General features: G+C 38.7%; 1 protein-coding gene across 1 annotated transcript in view; it reads right to left on the bottom strand.

Annotated features, from left to right (window-relative positions):
* trim44 (tripartite motif containing 44) overlaps nucleotides 1-14,697 on the bottom strand; it is a 66,112-nt gene extending 51,415 nt beyond the window's left edge. Inside the window, exons 1-3 of the mRNA XM_053640828.1 lie at nucleotides 12,690-14,697; nucleotides 8,944-9,515; nucleotides 4,127-4,204 (exon numbers count right to left, since the gene is read on the bottom strand). Coding sequence (XP_053496803.1) covers nucleotides 4,127-4,204; nucleotides 8,944-9,453 — 588 coding nt within the window. The 5' untranslated portion in view covers nucleotides 9,454-9,515; nucleotides 12,690-14,697. The remainder of the gene's footprint in view (nucleotides 1-4,126; nucleotides 4,205-8,943; nucleotides 9,516-12,689) is intronic.
* Between the last annotated feature and the right edge of the window lie 320 nt (nucleotides 14,698-15,017).

The following is a 15,017-nucleotide window of genomic DNA, read 5'->3' as shown; positions in this document are numbered from 1 at the left end:
AGGTGGTAGAGTACATAGTACATAGTGTAAGTGTATAGTACGTCATTTGGGACAATGAGTAAACGTTATTATCAATTAGTTGTTGCAGCTCTAAAATACATACTCAAATATCCAAAAATAAAATACACCATGTTTCTAATGACATTTAAGTTATTAAGCTCACACGTCTGATTATGTAGGGGTTCTGCTGTGCAACCGAGGGAAACATGGGCTTCTTAAAAGGATTGCTGGGTCTGTGAACCTATAATGATACTGTCTCTATGGTAAAAGGGGTATCAGAAATAGCTATAGATCTTCAGTGACAGTGCATAATCTATTCCAGAACAGAAATACTGACTACAAAGAGCGGTCAATGGGAGAAACACATTAGAGGCACATTAACACCAAATGGCTTTGAAATGGCCGTCACCTCACCAAGAGTGATGGCCCCTGTCCAAGTGAGTGCTTTTTCCAGGAAGATTTCTTTCACTTTCTCTCTCCCTGCTATTGGCATTTCTCTGTGGCTGTAATCTGTAATCAGAGTGCTGAAATTACATGGTAACTCAAAACAGAATGAGAGAGAGAGAGAGAGAGAGAGAGAGAGAGAGAGAGAGAGAGAAAGAGAGAGGGAGAGAGAGAAAGCTCTTTTCACCACTGAGTGTAAATGCAAAAGAAGTACTTTAATGACTTCAAGCCCTGAATGATTGAAGTAGCTAGTAGAGTAGAACGAGGCACAGAGAGAGAAAGAGGACTGGTCAGACTGCACCATGATTCTTACAGTTCTTGGCTTCCCTGCTGAAATTTTTATATTTCCATATAGATTTTGTAATGTTGTAATAAAACAGTCTGGCAGATCTGTGAAGCACATGTGTTCTCATTTCAATAATGAATCAGTGGCCTTCGTTAAAGACACTAAACACACATAGGAAAAGAAAGGGCGAGTATGATACGTACTGATTACATATGCTGAACATCTGTCGGTCTTATGTGATCCCTGTATGAAATTTTTTAACATTTTAAAATAAGCACAAAATCCCTGCTGGAGACGAAATAAAACAGAATAAGAATAAGAATAAGACAGAAATAAAAGAAGACAGAGAACACACTATGCTGCATGTATTATGCTAAACTTGTCTCCATGGATGAGTATATATATATATATATAAATACTTCCTACACTTTCGTCAAATAGCACACCATAGTCCCACAGGAAGACTGAGATTTAAACTGGCAGACACGGAGGTCCAGAGACATAACCCCTGAGGCAACATCCGTAATTAAACAAGCACATTAATGAGCTAACATGCCCTGAGAATGATATCTTATAAAATTATGCCCTATATTTATTTGGATGTTTTGGAAAGAGGATTGGAGAAGCTGTGCATTAAAATGGGCCTCTAATGACCTATAATGTACACAAACTGTGATTCACAATATTTACATGTAGAGGATTTGATTAGTTTCTTCATTTCTGACTTGTTTGTCATTTTGAGGCCATAAAATAATTTCCGCCCTCAGCCAAAGTAGCACATACATACTTTCAACAGCGTTTAATTTGGGGAAAGGGTAGGCGCTTTCAGTGTTATTTTTATTACAACTGTAATTTCCTTCGGAGCCACCAGAGGAATTAAAAATTACAAACTGCTCTTATAAAGTTACCCAAAACTGTATTTTCTTTGTATTAAGTAACACTTTGCTTGAGTAAAAGCTATTGGCAATTAAAAAAAGGCATAAGATAGATAAATGCACGCAAACATGCCTACACTTATACTGAGCAAAAAAATCTAGACATACAAATGCAAATTTGAAACATCTTACATGCTCCCACCTGCTTTTACTGCTAAAGTAGTGTCATAACAAATAACCTCTGCATATTGCACCTTCATAAGCTCTTTTATACTTTATAAAACAATAACACTTGCCTGCCGAATGGTCAATACTACAAACAGACTATATCAAAAGATTTTCATCTATTCTTGTTTTTTTAACCGAATGCATCAAAACTACCTTTACCCCCCACTTTAACCATGAGTGCACTTATATTCCCTTGAAATTATTTAATTATTAACATTTTCTAAACTCAAAAGGTTGGGTTTAAGCTCTTGTAAGCTCCTAATGCACACAGAGCCTCTTACTCTACTAAGAACTGGGCTAAGCTGAGCAGAAAAAAGACCAGCTTATAAAATGAAGAGGCAGTTGCTATTAGTGTGTGTATGCATTGGTTGGTGTAAATAAGCCTGAAAGAGAAAAAGGGCAAAAAAAAGATATGATCAAGAGAAATACAGAAGGACAGGAAGAAAAGGGAAAGGCAGAGGAGGAAAAAAAAAAGGCTTCTGATGTCTCGAGAATCAAAGCTGAATTTCAGCATGATAATATTCAACAGCATTCTGGGAGAACACCACCAGTTAATGATAGTACCTTTTCACAAGCTGTTCAAATTAACCTTATACATTATACAACTCTTTTATAATCCTCACTGTTCCTGAATTTCTTGAGACTAAGGAGCATGTGAGACTAAAGACACACCATTCACACTTGTGATTTCCATTTCCAGCATGGAGAGAGAGTTAAATGTATGTTGTTAAAAATACAGGTGGTGACAAAATGTGAGATGTATACAGAGCTAACTGGAGTATTATATAATACTATTTAGATTATACAGTATAATTTCCAGGCAAATTTCTGTGAAGTAATGTTAGTGGAGGATGTCTCTGAAGGAACAAAGCAATAAGAAAATAATCAATGACATAGTGGTGTGATGCTCTTTACCAGTCTGAAGCTGATTATTTTCAACTAGCAGCACATCCTGAAAGGTATCACTTCTCACAGTAATTTGCCACTGATTACAGTTCATTAATCAAAGGCACTTCATACGTTTTATCCATTTATAGTTGCGTTTAATGCTGTGGAACATGTCCGAAACACGTTCGTTCCTGTTATCACTTATAACAACTATAACATGTCGTTCCCCTCAGCAGCTTCTCTTTTTTCTTTCTACTGATGTTAATAAGGCAAAAAGATGCAGCTTGTCATGTTAGTGAGAAACGGCAAAGCCCTCCATCCTGAAGACTTTCCCCATGTTGGAAAACGTAACATGTCAACACTGGAGACTAATTTCAACATGCTAAATAAATGCTAAAATCTCCTCAGAAAACTTCAACATATCAACAATTACGTAAGTTTAACCTGTTTACGTGGAGCATCCACCATACAAGTCTCTGTGTAAGTTGTTACTATAGAAACAATAGCGTATTTTACACATGAGATTTGCCTTGTAGCTGGAACTACTGTCAGAACTGCTGTTATAGAAATTTAATCAGCACCTTCTGACCAATCACATTTGAGAATTCAACGCTGTGGAATAAAGAGATAATAACACACATGCTTTGTCTAGGGCTTTTACGAGCTAATGAATTTCTGGCTAAATACCACATTGATCTTCAAAGCAAACTTTTTATACAAACTCTGTATTTGTTTTATTTATTTAACCTTTATTTTAACCAGGTAAAGTCTTTTAAAAAATTCTATTTTTTAAGAGAGACAGCATGTAAAGCTACAACTAGCGAACAGACAACAACAAAAAGATACAAGATAGTTATAACAGGATTTGAAACATAGCAATTATCTATAGCAGTATTTGCCAATGGATCCAGCTTCCATATCGTTTAAAACTGTAAAAAAATATATATATATTCTACCAATTAAGATAGTTTTAGGTCCTTTTGTAAGTGTTGGATACTGTGAAAGGGTAGCATACTTATATGTTGTTTTTTTTGCCCAATTTCATCCTGACATGGGGATCAGCCCACTGAAACTGTTTTTTAGCTTTTACCTTCATTATAACTGCTTATTGTAGGGCTTGTGTCCAAATATAATGGGCTTGAGAATAACTGGGATACATGTCCATTACATAACCTTTAAACAACACCTATATTTTTATTGTTTCGAATCATAAACTTGGCCAGTACTCGGTTTTGGCATGGTTTGGGAAGAAAGTAATTAGAAAGTGCATCTTGGAGTGCCTCCAAATTTAAGAGAAATTAAAAATAAATAAATAAATAAAATATTTTCTCAAAGAAGGACAGAATGGTTTAAATGAATTATGACCCCACCTCGCAATATAAAATTAATAGTCTGGCCCACTTACATCTGGACTGGTCCACTTGGTCTTGATCTTCTCGGACACTTCTTGAGTACACGCTAGCAGATCTATGCTCTCTTTACTCTGAGAGAGAAAGAATGAAAGAAAAGTCATATGAGAAGACATATTCGTCTGGTTATCACACAGAATCTGCATCCAAATACAGCTGTCTAAATGGCACGGGTATAAATGAGGCATGGAGCAATTAGGTTACAGTTTATATGTAGTGTCCTATTTGTCAAAGATCTTTTGAATCAATAATCAATAAGCTGGTGATTAACCACATGTTATCCTCTACATCCCAGACAGAGAAACCTTTAAATGGTAAAACTGGACGTAGCTTGATGCCATTTTTGATCAGTGCATGTCTGCTTTCTGTGTTGCTCTTTTCTCACACTATGTCTAATTAAATGTTTAATGCCATGCCTGATCACTTGCTTAACAAGGAAAATAAAGAGCAGAAAAGTGCTGCATCGATACTGGTCTCAACAGCCTTATTACTACTAGTAGTATAGCTTCACTGTTTCTGTGTGTAACAGTTAATTAAGGTTGTTATTGATTTGCTACCTTGTTACAGTGTCCTTAATGCTAGACTTTACTCTCTCACAACAGGGTGTTCAAAATTTAAATGAGTCTGGTATGCTGTAATGGCTAATAGCCCATTCACTCTTTTAATATTCTTACACTATATGGCCAAAAGTATGTGGACACTTGACCATCACACCCATATGTGCTTTAGGAACATCCCATTCCAGATTTAGTCCCCCTCTATTGTTATATTAACCTCCACTCTTCTGCAAAGGCTTTCCACTAGATTTTGGAGCATGGCCGTGGGGATTTTCCCATTCAGCCATAAAAGCATTAGTGAGGTCAGGAACTGATGTCGGGCAAGGAGGCCTGGAGTGCAGTCTGCATACCAGTTCATCCCAAAGGTGTCCAACTTTGTGGTAAGAGTTTGTGGGAACTCAACATATGGGTGTAATGGCCAGGTGTCCACAAACTTTTGGCCATAGTGTAGTTCAGCAGGTGCATGAATAGCAGTTTGTATCTTTACTGTTCCCATTGCATAATATTTCTCACAGATCAGGATAATAAATCCAGCACCTTCTTAAATGAAATGTGTGTGGCACAATCCTTTGAATGTTCTCTTTTGTGCGTCTTATGTGTTTGTCCAAGTAATCCATGCATTGTGCGTTCAAGTGACGTTGCATATTGTAAATCGTCAGTTGAAGGTGTGTCCCTTATTTTTGAGTAATGGTCTGGTGTGAAGAAACAGTGTCCTCTGCCTGAGGTGGACAACACACCCATGACTGTATTCTTATTCTTATGTTGCTATGATACTGATAAGGTAGATCTCTCAGATATGATTATGGCTGTGCTTTTACATTTGCCTATTTAAACTTAGATGATTGTGAAATGTCTGAGCTTACAAGTACTTTAGGTTGACAAGGTAATAAAGCATTTAAAAAAATATTCTTTTTTATCCTGATTTATACCTAAAAATGACATTTTTTCTAGGAATGACAACTTCCACCAGGCAGGGGTGAAGGTATCACGATCTACTCTTTGAAGAAGACTTTGAGAGCAGAAATATACAGGTCATACCACAAGATGCAAACCACTCGTCAGCAGTAAGGATCAGTAGGCCAGATTGGAATTCGAGAAATACAGAGATGAGCCACAAACGTTCTGGAACCAAGATTAACCTCTATCAAGGTAATGGAAAGGGCAAAGTGTGGAGAAAAATTTGATCTGCTCATAATCCAAAATGTACAAGCTCATCAGTGAAGCATGGTGGAGGTAGTGTCATGGCTTGGACTTGCATGACTGCTTCTGGAAAAGGCTCACTAATCTTTATTGATGATGTAACTCATGATGGTTGCAGCAGCATGAATTCAGAAGTCTACAGAAAAAATCTGTCTTCCAATTTACTGAGAGATGCATCCAATCTAATTGGGAGGAACTTCATCATGCAGCAAGATAATGACCCAAAACACACTGCCAACACAACAGAGAATTCATCAAGAAGAAAAGTGGAGGGTTTTGGACTGGCCAAGTCAATCACCAGACCTCAACCCAAATGAGCATGTATTTACCTCCTGAAGAGGAGACTGAAGGAAGAAACCTCCCAAAATAAACAACTGAAAGAAGCTGTGGTGCAAGCCTGGAAAAGTATCACCACAAACGAACGCAATGGTTTGGAGATGTCAGTGGGTCGCCGGCTTGATGCAGTTATTGCAAGCAAGGGCTATGCATCCAAATATCGAATCTTATTTACTTTAAGACTATCCGTTCCAATACTTTTGCTCCCCCAAAAAGTGGTTGGTCTAAGATGTTTAACACATCTAGATGTTAAAAAAAAGGAAACGAAAGCTGAAATTATGATCCAGCATCTCACATTCATCTTTTGAGCCAAATGTCTTCAGTGTATACAGCAAACAAAAGAATTTGCCTTGCTGTTCCAATACTTTTGGAAGGAACTGTATTGTATTGTAGTCATTTGCACACCATGAATGCTGAAGCTATACATTTTGTTGAAGTTCTGTTCTTTCAGATCACGGTATGTACATTCAGATCATGGTATGTACATATTTTACTTAAGATTTTTTCTTAAGTTCTGCATGAGCTGTCAGTGAAACATCCAGCGTGTATCGGCTAAAATCAAAAATTATATATAATTTTTATACTGAACATCCGAGGGGTGAAGTTATGAAGGTTTAAAGCTGGCAGTATGTGAACCTGTTTAGGAGTCACTGTTCTGTGGAAATGCCATTTTGCTGTTTAAGGGCTGCTGAACATACTCACTGAGCAGATGTTTTTGAGCAATCTTCAGTAAAACATGGGATGATGAGTTTGCCTTAAGTGTTTACACTACGTTTTGTAAGCTACCTAATGCCACTTATATCTACTCAACTTGAAATAAAACGCCTCAAAGAAAAGACACATCAGCCTGGATATCAGTCTGGTTTCAAAGTTTTGGTTTTTCTTCTCATTGTGGGTTAAAAATTCAGTGAACTTCATAAAACTGAATCCAAACAGCTGGATTGGTTACTTAATTAAAATGCCAGATTCCAATCTTGTGATGGGAATTTTGTGTCATACCGTGATCAGGTGAATTCAATCAACGATTTTTCTCTACAGTTCACATTGTATTGTGTGAGTGGATTAACTGTGGTGCTATGTGTAACATTTGCTTAACACCCGTGGAGAAATTGCACATGACTGTGAAGTAAACACAGCGTGTGAGAATATCTATTCTGAAAGCCCAAGACAGTTGAAGCCGATGTAGGATACTGTATGTAAGAGAATACATTTGCTTTACCCTGCAGTGAAAATGAATGGTTTGGTGTGCATAAGTAAAATGAAAAATGCATACTGAAGGCAAAAAAAACAAAACAACTAAAACATCAAATTTGAGTGTTTAGGACTCCATATTCTTGTATAAATTGTTTAATGTACAAATGCAGAATAAAGCTTTTCAATATTTTTTGGCTTGCGCCTTAATGTAGGAATATGAATAAATTAATGTAATTTACAGTATGTCATACTGTATTTTTGCATATTTCTTTGGTAGGTATTATGTTTAAATTAGATGTGTATATATATATATATATATATATATATATATATATATATATATATATATATATATATATAGTCACGACTCGTGACGGAACAGAAGATAAGGCGGATGCAATCGCAGTTTGAACGAGAGTTTTATTTAAAGAGAGAGACAGGCAGACAAATCCAAAACGTGATCCACAAATGTAATCCAGTAACATGCAAAGTTTAGGCGATCGGCAAACAGGCATAAAGGGGCGAGGCAGGAATCAAGGTTGCAGTCACGGAAATACAGGGTCGAGAAACAAAACAAGAAACATGAACAATAGCGTGGGACTGGTAGCGGAGAAACCAGCGTGAACTAAACATGAAACATGACATGGACTATGACTATGATTCTAAACATGAAACATGACATGAACTATGACTATGGTTCTCTATCGTAAGGACTCTAAACTAAGCTACTATAACTCCGCATTGAGTGTTGCGAGGCATGCGGTATATATGCTGACATGATTACCCTCGCAACTGCTAACATCTGAGGGTAATCCGGACACAAGTGACATGACAACCAATGACAGGACGGGGAGGAGACATGACATAAACAATTACAAAAGCACATGTTGAAATGTCACTGCTGTCAACATTGGAAAAGCAGGTGCTCACGCATTCGTGCTTAGAGCACGCTGCTTCAAGAGGGAATCATGACATACATATATATATATATATATATATATATATATATATATATATATATATATATATATATATATATGAAGAAAATACATATCCAAGAATTAAAAGTGAAATATCAAACACGTATTTATTGTTCATACTTTTCTGTAGCTAAATGTTTAAATTCCACAATGCCCCTCTACTGGCCATATAGTGCACTGCCAATGTAGGGGCTTCAATGTTATTTATACCCTATGTAATGAGCATACTGTGTATAGTGAGTAGAAGATTCTTTATAAGTGAGTGGAAAAGGCTTAGAGGGGAAAAAAAGAGGAAATTATTCTAGTGTGAAGACCAGTTTTATGAATCTTTTTACAAGAATGGAGAATTATAGCTACTATCAGAGGGAAGAAAACATTATTGTGGTTAAATAAATAAAAATGAATCTGAAAGATTACGGTTTATGATAAAATCATTATTTTGCAAACCCATTACCATTCAGAGCATTAAACTTTTAAGTAATTAAATTTTGATTTTGATTTTTAGAGAATACGACGGCACTGATGTTCACTCACACTCACACTCACCTTCTGCCACATGTAGGCTTCCCGGAGTGTGATGATCTCATGTCCTCGGTGATCTCCTTGAACAGCACACAACACACACACAATCTTTTCATCCTGTTTGCAGTACAATGAGCCCTCCTCTCCATGTTCCTTACATCTCAGTCTTTCTACAGTCACTGTGTCTCTCTTTCCTGATTCACGCGCACTTTGCTCCTTGTCCTGCTCCTCCATCTCTTCACCTCTACCCCCAGCAGCCTCGGCCTCCTCCAGCCGGTTTTCATTTGCCTCAGGTTCAGCATTGACGTGGGCATTGGCATTTACTCCAGGCTCTGGGGGTGTGTAGGGCTGAAGTGGATGTCTGGTGCTGCGTGCGTGTTTCTCTGCGTGGACCACACAAAAGGCAAAGCGGCAAATCACACACATTTGCGTAGCGGCCTGCGGTTCGTCTGGTTCACACGCGTCACATGTGCCGTCCATCTGGGGCAGGTCATCATCATTGCATCTATCCCTGCATGCCCCTGGAGGGTTCATATTGAAGAAAGGGGGAAGGAGGGGTAGCAGTCTAGGAAGAGAGACAGTAGTCCCAGGGAAGCCTAGAGGGAGAAAAGAGCAATTTAAAAATAGCCACAGCTCAGGGGACATAGTAAACACTTGCAGAACAAATGTATTTTACTCAGCTTTCCACAGCTGAGCCTGCAGTTCTGAGATCATCCAACCTGCAGCTCTAGTAATGCTATAGTCAAGTTAGTTACCTGCAAGACAGCAGTTCTAAAGTCCAAACCGATTCTAAAGTCCTTAAGCTACACAAATCAAAATCAAAAGTCCAAATGGAGTCTGGGGGGCTAAAGGGCATGTAGTCACCACTGAATATTCTACTTATCAGAAGAACTCGGGTTAACAAAGAAATTGTACAGCAGGTTGATGGAGTGTCTTGCTATTCGCTGGTGAAGAAATAATTATTGATGTAGATTATTTAGCAGTCCCTGCAGGATTCCGTGATTTCGCGATCGCTGAAATTAACACAAAATCAAGCAAACTCTGCAATATTCAGAGGAGCTTGCAATTTTTCAAAATTACAGCAGATTTGGGCCAAGAGGCGTAATGTGACATCATCACAACACGCAATCAGCCAAAGCCCTCATCGAACATGAAGAGCGCATCGAACATGAGTACAGCTAAAAGGTCTCATTTACCAACAAAAATCACTGTGAAAGACCATGCAAAACAATTTCATGCAGTTCTTTTGAACTAAACTGCCAGTGTGAAAGCCCCCTAAAGAGTTTTACGCCCATGTCAGTGAGATTAGAGTGCTAAGTGTAGTAGGGACCTTCCAAAAGTGGTGTTAGTGTTCGGTTAGGAACATCTCAAGTACAACATAAAGTAATACAAGGTTCTACTAGTATGGTGCGATGAGGGTCATGACCACCCCAAAGAGGATTATTTTCCAATACCAGCATGACCCAAAGTGTGTTATTCGTCTTATACCACAGCTATTTGTCAATAATTTGTCAACAATTACACTTTTTAGTTTATTAATGAATGCCACATCATGCTTTTTAACCATTTATAGTTTACATTTAATGTTACAAAATCTCTGCAAGATAGGTTAGTGTCTGTTTTCACATATATTATAGCAGCTATAAACAAACATTCTGTCACCAGCCTCTCTTTTTTTTCCTTTCTTGAGAGCTACTGTAACAACAAATTGAGAGAAACCAGGTGAGGTGGTTTGGTTACATTACAAGATCATATCTCATAGTTGGCTTGCCCTAGGAGCAGTTGAATGTGTGGCTGAGGATTGAGAAGTCTGGACTGATCTTCTCAGGTTTCTGCCACTGCAACCTCCAGCAAGGTGTTGGAAATGAAATGAATGAATAAATGAATTTAATAAGACCATAAAATGCAACTTGTAATGTTACTGAGAAACTGGAAAGCTAAATGTCCTCGATCCTGAAGACTCTTGAAAATCTACTGAAATTGCTTCACCATAGCAACGATTATATGTTTTTCTTTGTTAAATAAAAGCTTTTTTATATGTTTATTATAAGCCTTAGATTATGTATAATGTCCACCATAAACGTTCTATAGGGGGGAAAATCCAATATTAGAATGAGCTTTTTAAAATAAACACACCATTTGAAATACAGCTGGCACTACTATCAGAAAATGAATCAACCCCTTCTGACTTCTAACAGAGCTCTGGTACAAAGATCATTGTTAGACCTTGCCTCATTGGTTGCTGTTTTGGTGTTGGTTTGTGTTTTAACACATTTCAACCTGGATTTAAAGGCACTGGCTGATCTGATTTGTAGTCGTAATGTGCCTGTGAATAGTGCGTACATGCTCAAGCATCGGTCTCCTACCTAAACATGATTTTATATGGAACTGCTGCATGTTATCAGCTCGTCTCACCACTGTACATCACTGGACACAGTGCGGTCAGTGTGGTCTTTCTGCAATTTCTGTTTTGGTGAAGGGATTGAAAACATCTTTATGAAACTCATTTGTCTCAGAATGGAAACGTTTTGACTAGTCTCCTTGCAATCAATTATTTCTAATTATTTTCTGTTTGGAGCTCTCAGAAATAATCAGCAGAAGCGTTTAAGTAATGACAATGAACACAACAAGCAACATTCAGGAATTTACTTTAACTCTCGAGGACTGGCCTGAATGTTTCTTTTTACTCTCCGTCTTAAAGTACAGCAGAAATGGTCCTACTGTCGCACAACTGGAAATACTTTAGCTTTTTTGCACATTACAGATAAACCCGTGTGACATTTTCTAAATACTATATAGATAACCATCTAAACTTCAAGAGTTCAAAGAAGGACAGAGTTCAAAGTAGCTACAAAATACAGAGCTGGACAGATTTAGCTATTTTCTTTTTGGCTTCACCTAATCTCATGAGAAATTTAGACAAATTCGTACAAGACAGAGGTTGGATATTGTTGATAAATGGTATGAGTGTTAACCCTGCCCCTCATAGCTACCTACCATAACCTTTCTTAACACAGCTGTGTTTTCATACAACTTGCATCGTGTGATTTGTCATGTGCAAGCACAAACCTGTATGGATATTGAATCGAAGCGCTGAGTATCAGCTGATTTATAACACTGATCTGATACGGACGTCCTCTAGTAACCGAGCCTACAAGTTAACAGAGTCCGCAAGTTTGCTGTTAAGAGAAACGTCCTGGACGTGCTGGTGATGCACTTTAAGTTGTGTTCGACTGCAAGATCTGTGTCATGCCAGTCCACACCACACATGTTTATAACATCAATGGACTGATTTCTGACCAGTATCAGTTTAGATACTGATGGTACTTTACGGGGTTGTAATAATCATGCATTCCTATCTTTATCAGGACATTTGGTAACTCTCCATCACTTTCAGTAACCACTTTATTCTGGTCATGCTTATGGTGGAACTGAAACCAAACCAGGGAGATTTGGTACACACACACACACACACACACACACACACACACACACACACCCCCAATAGCCATTACCAAGTGTCTAACCTCATGTCTCGACCTTCTGATGCCCCTGAGACCTTCCTCTCTGTCCCTCTGCAGGACAACACATACACAAAAGAGACATGGTGCTTCACCCTACTTATTCCAATGAACGTCCCCCTCCCTCAAAATCTCTCTCTCTCTCTCTCTCTCTCTCTCTCTCTCTCTCTCTCTCACTCACACACACACACACACACACACACACACACACACACACACATCATATGCAGCTGGCTGTGTGTAAATTACCTCTAAGCCTGTGTGCTCGCCGTGTGACTGAAATAACTACAGTCGAGATTCTTGGTCTTATTATTCTCTCGGTCGGTTTCTGTGTCTCAGCAGTTGAAGTGAAGCTAACACTTCCTTAGCATTGCCTGTGCGTCCTACTGTTCCGGCCTGATTTGCTTTCACTTTCCCGCTGATCTAACTAAAGCCGCTCCACTTCCGTGTTTTGCTCGGGGTTTTTTTTTTTTTAACTTCCTGTTTCTTCCGCGACAGACTGAGAGACATGCCCATACTGCAGAGGGAGTGAGAGAACAAGACATGATGTCATGGTGTCGTCACCACACACACACACACACACACACACACACACACACACACACACACACACAGAGAGAGAGAACTGAATTGAATAGAGAGAGCGGGATGGTGGTGCTCCAGCGACAACGCAACTGGCTTGGCAAAACAACAACAAAAAAGTGATGATTTCACTTAAGAAGGAGCTGCTCGTTGGCTTCAATAAAATAGTGACTGTTTTGAACTTTTGGTAAAATTGTCATTTTGAAACCAGAGGAGAAAATGTTGTTCAAAGTAAAACATTTAAAAAAAAAAGTTTTAAAAAACAATAATTGATCAATAATACAATATCAAAAAAAAAAAGAAGAAGAAGTGTGCCAGACATGACCGCCTACAACTTCTGAGCACAATATATTTGTTTTTTCAAAAAAAAAGAAAAAAAAAAAAAGATTTTGTCCTGATTATCAAGCAAATACAAAAAAAGTAAACAGATAAAATACTGTTATTTTAAAATGATATGATGATGATTATTATGATTTTGGGGGACATGGTGGCTTAGTGGTTAGCACAGTTGCCTTGCACCACCTGGGTTGGGGGTTCAAATCCTGCTTCCTCCTGTGTGTGTGTGTGGAGTTTGCATGTTCACCCTGTGCTTTTCCTTCTGATGTTTCCTCAGATTACTCCAGTTTTCTTCCCCAGTCCAAAGACATGCATTGTAGGCTGATTGGCATCTCTAAATTGTCGAATGGGTGTGTGAATGTGTATGCAGTTATGCCCTGCGATGGATTGGCACCCTGTCCAGGGTGTCCCCCACCTTGTACCCCAAGTCCCTGGGATAGGCTCCAGGCTTTGTGTAGGATAAGCGGTACAGAAAATGGATGGATGATATGATTTTCTTACAATTATCATTAATCTTCAGTAACCACTTTACTCTGGTCACGGTTGTGGTGGAGCCGAAGCCTATCCAAGGAACACACACACACCCCAACTGACCCACTAAAATCAGTTCAGCAGTGCTTTTCCACTATAAGCTGTTGCTGACATTAGAGGTATCATAAAGCTAAATCAATATACTTTTGTGTTTGAGAGAAAGAGAGAGTGTCAGCCCAGAGAAGACAGAGATAAATGATGGACAACAGCTCATGCTATCAGCCTGAGATCAAAGTAGCTTTGATGCTCAGTAGGTTGCCGATCACAGTTGTGCTTTGAAACTCCCTGAATCTCAAAAGAGCAGGAAGGGTATCATCAATTCACTTTAGCTTATTGCACATTTATAAATCAGTATCTGGTAATATTCCAACATAGCCAAGTCTCTTTTCCTTAGAAAGTGTGCCACAGTCAATCTATGTGTAGCATTTCACCAGCAGTCACAACTAATTCTCGGTTTCTGTCCTTGCAAGATGGATTCATTAAGCGCTCTCAATGTCTCCCTCCCCCTTAAGTGCCTACCACATGCCAGTCTTTTCAGGTTACACAAAAATGTTTGACACCAAAGCTGCCTTTATATAACCAATGTGAACACACACATTGCACTTAAATATGACTCACGTATTCAGAGGTCAGCCTGCCTCAGGTCCTGTCACGGATAAATAAGTGTTACCTACTGTCTTCCATCATTTAGTAGAACTACAATAAAACGTCTATTGCCCTGCCAGATGAGTTGTCCTCAGTGAGGCTAAACATGGACAGGCCATCTGAAGAGATTTGTGCAAGGTGGAGACAGCTGTTTGCCGCTCTGCCTTGTCCCACCCAGCTGATTGAACTAGCTGACCATCAGAACATTGTCTGATTGAATCAACACATGGCCATTTCACAGAACTGATAAAAAAGTACATAAGGGGACAGATGGACTGCCTCAATGCTATATGGTTGATGTGTTCTGATTTTACCCCAGGGGCCACACTGGTGCACTGTTGCACCACAGTGCTCCTCAGACTGTATGGCAAGTATCCGTGATGATTATTTTTCTCTGTTGGGGCGCTGATCATAAGCAGACCCAGTTAGCGTCTACTGCAAGAGTCGGTTCTTACTAAGACAAGAGCATGCCTCTGTTTGTGG

The sequence above is a fragment of the Ictalurus furcatus genome, chromosome 14, assembly GCF_023375685.1.
Source record: "Ictalurus furcatus strain D&B chromosome 14, Billie_1.0, whole genome shotgun sequence".
Taxonomy (NCBI): domain Eukaryota; kingdom Metazoa; phylum Chordata; class Actinopteri; order Siluriformes; family Ictaluridae; genus Ictalurus; species Ictalurus furcatus.
Note: the sequence above shows the minus strand (reverse complement) of the source record. Positions and strands in the feature narration are given on the sequence as shown.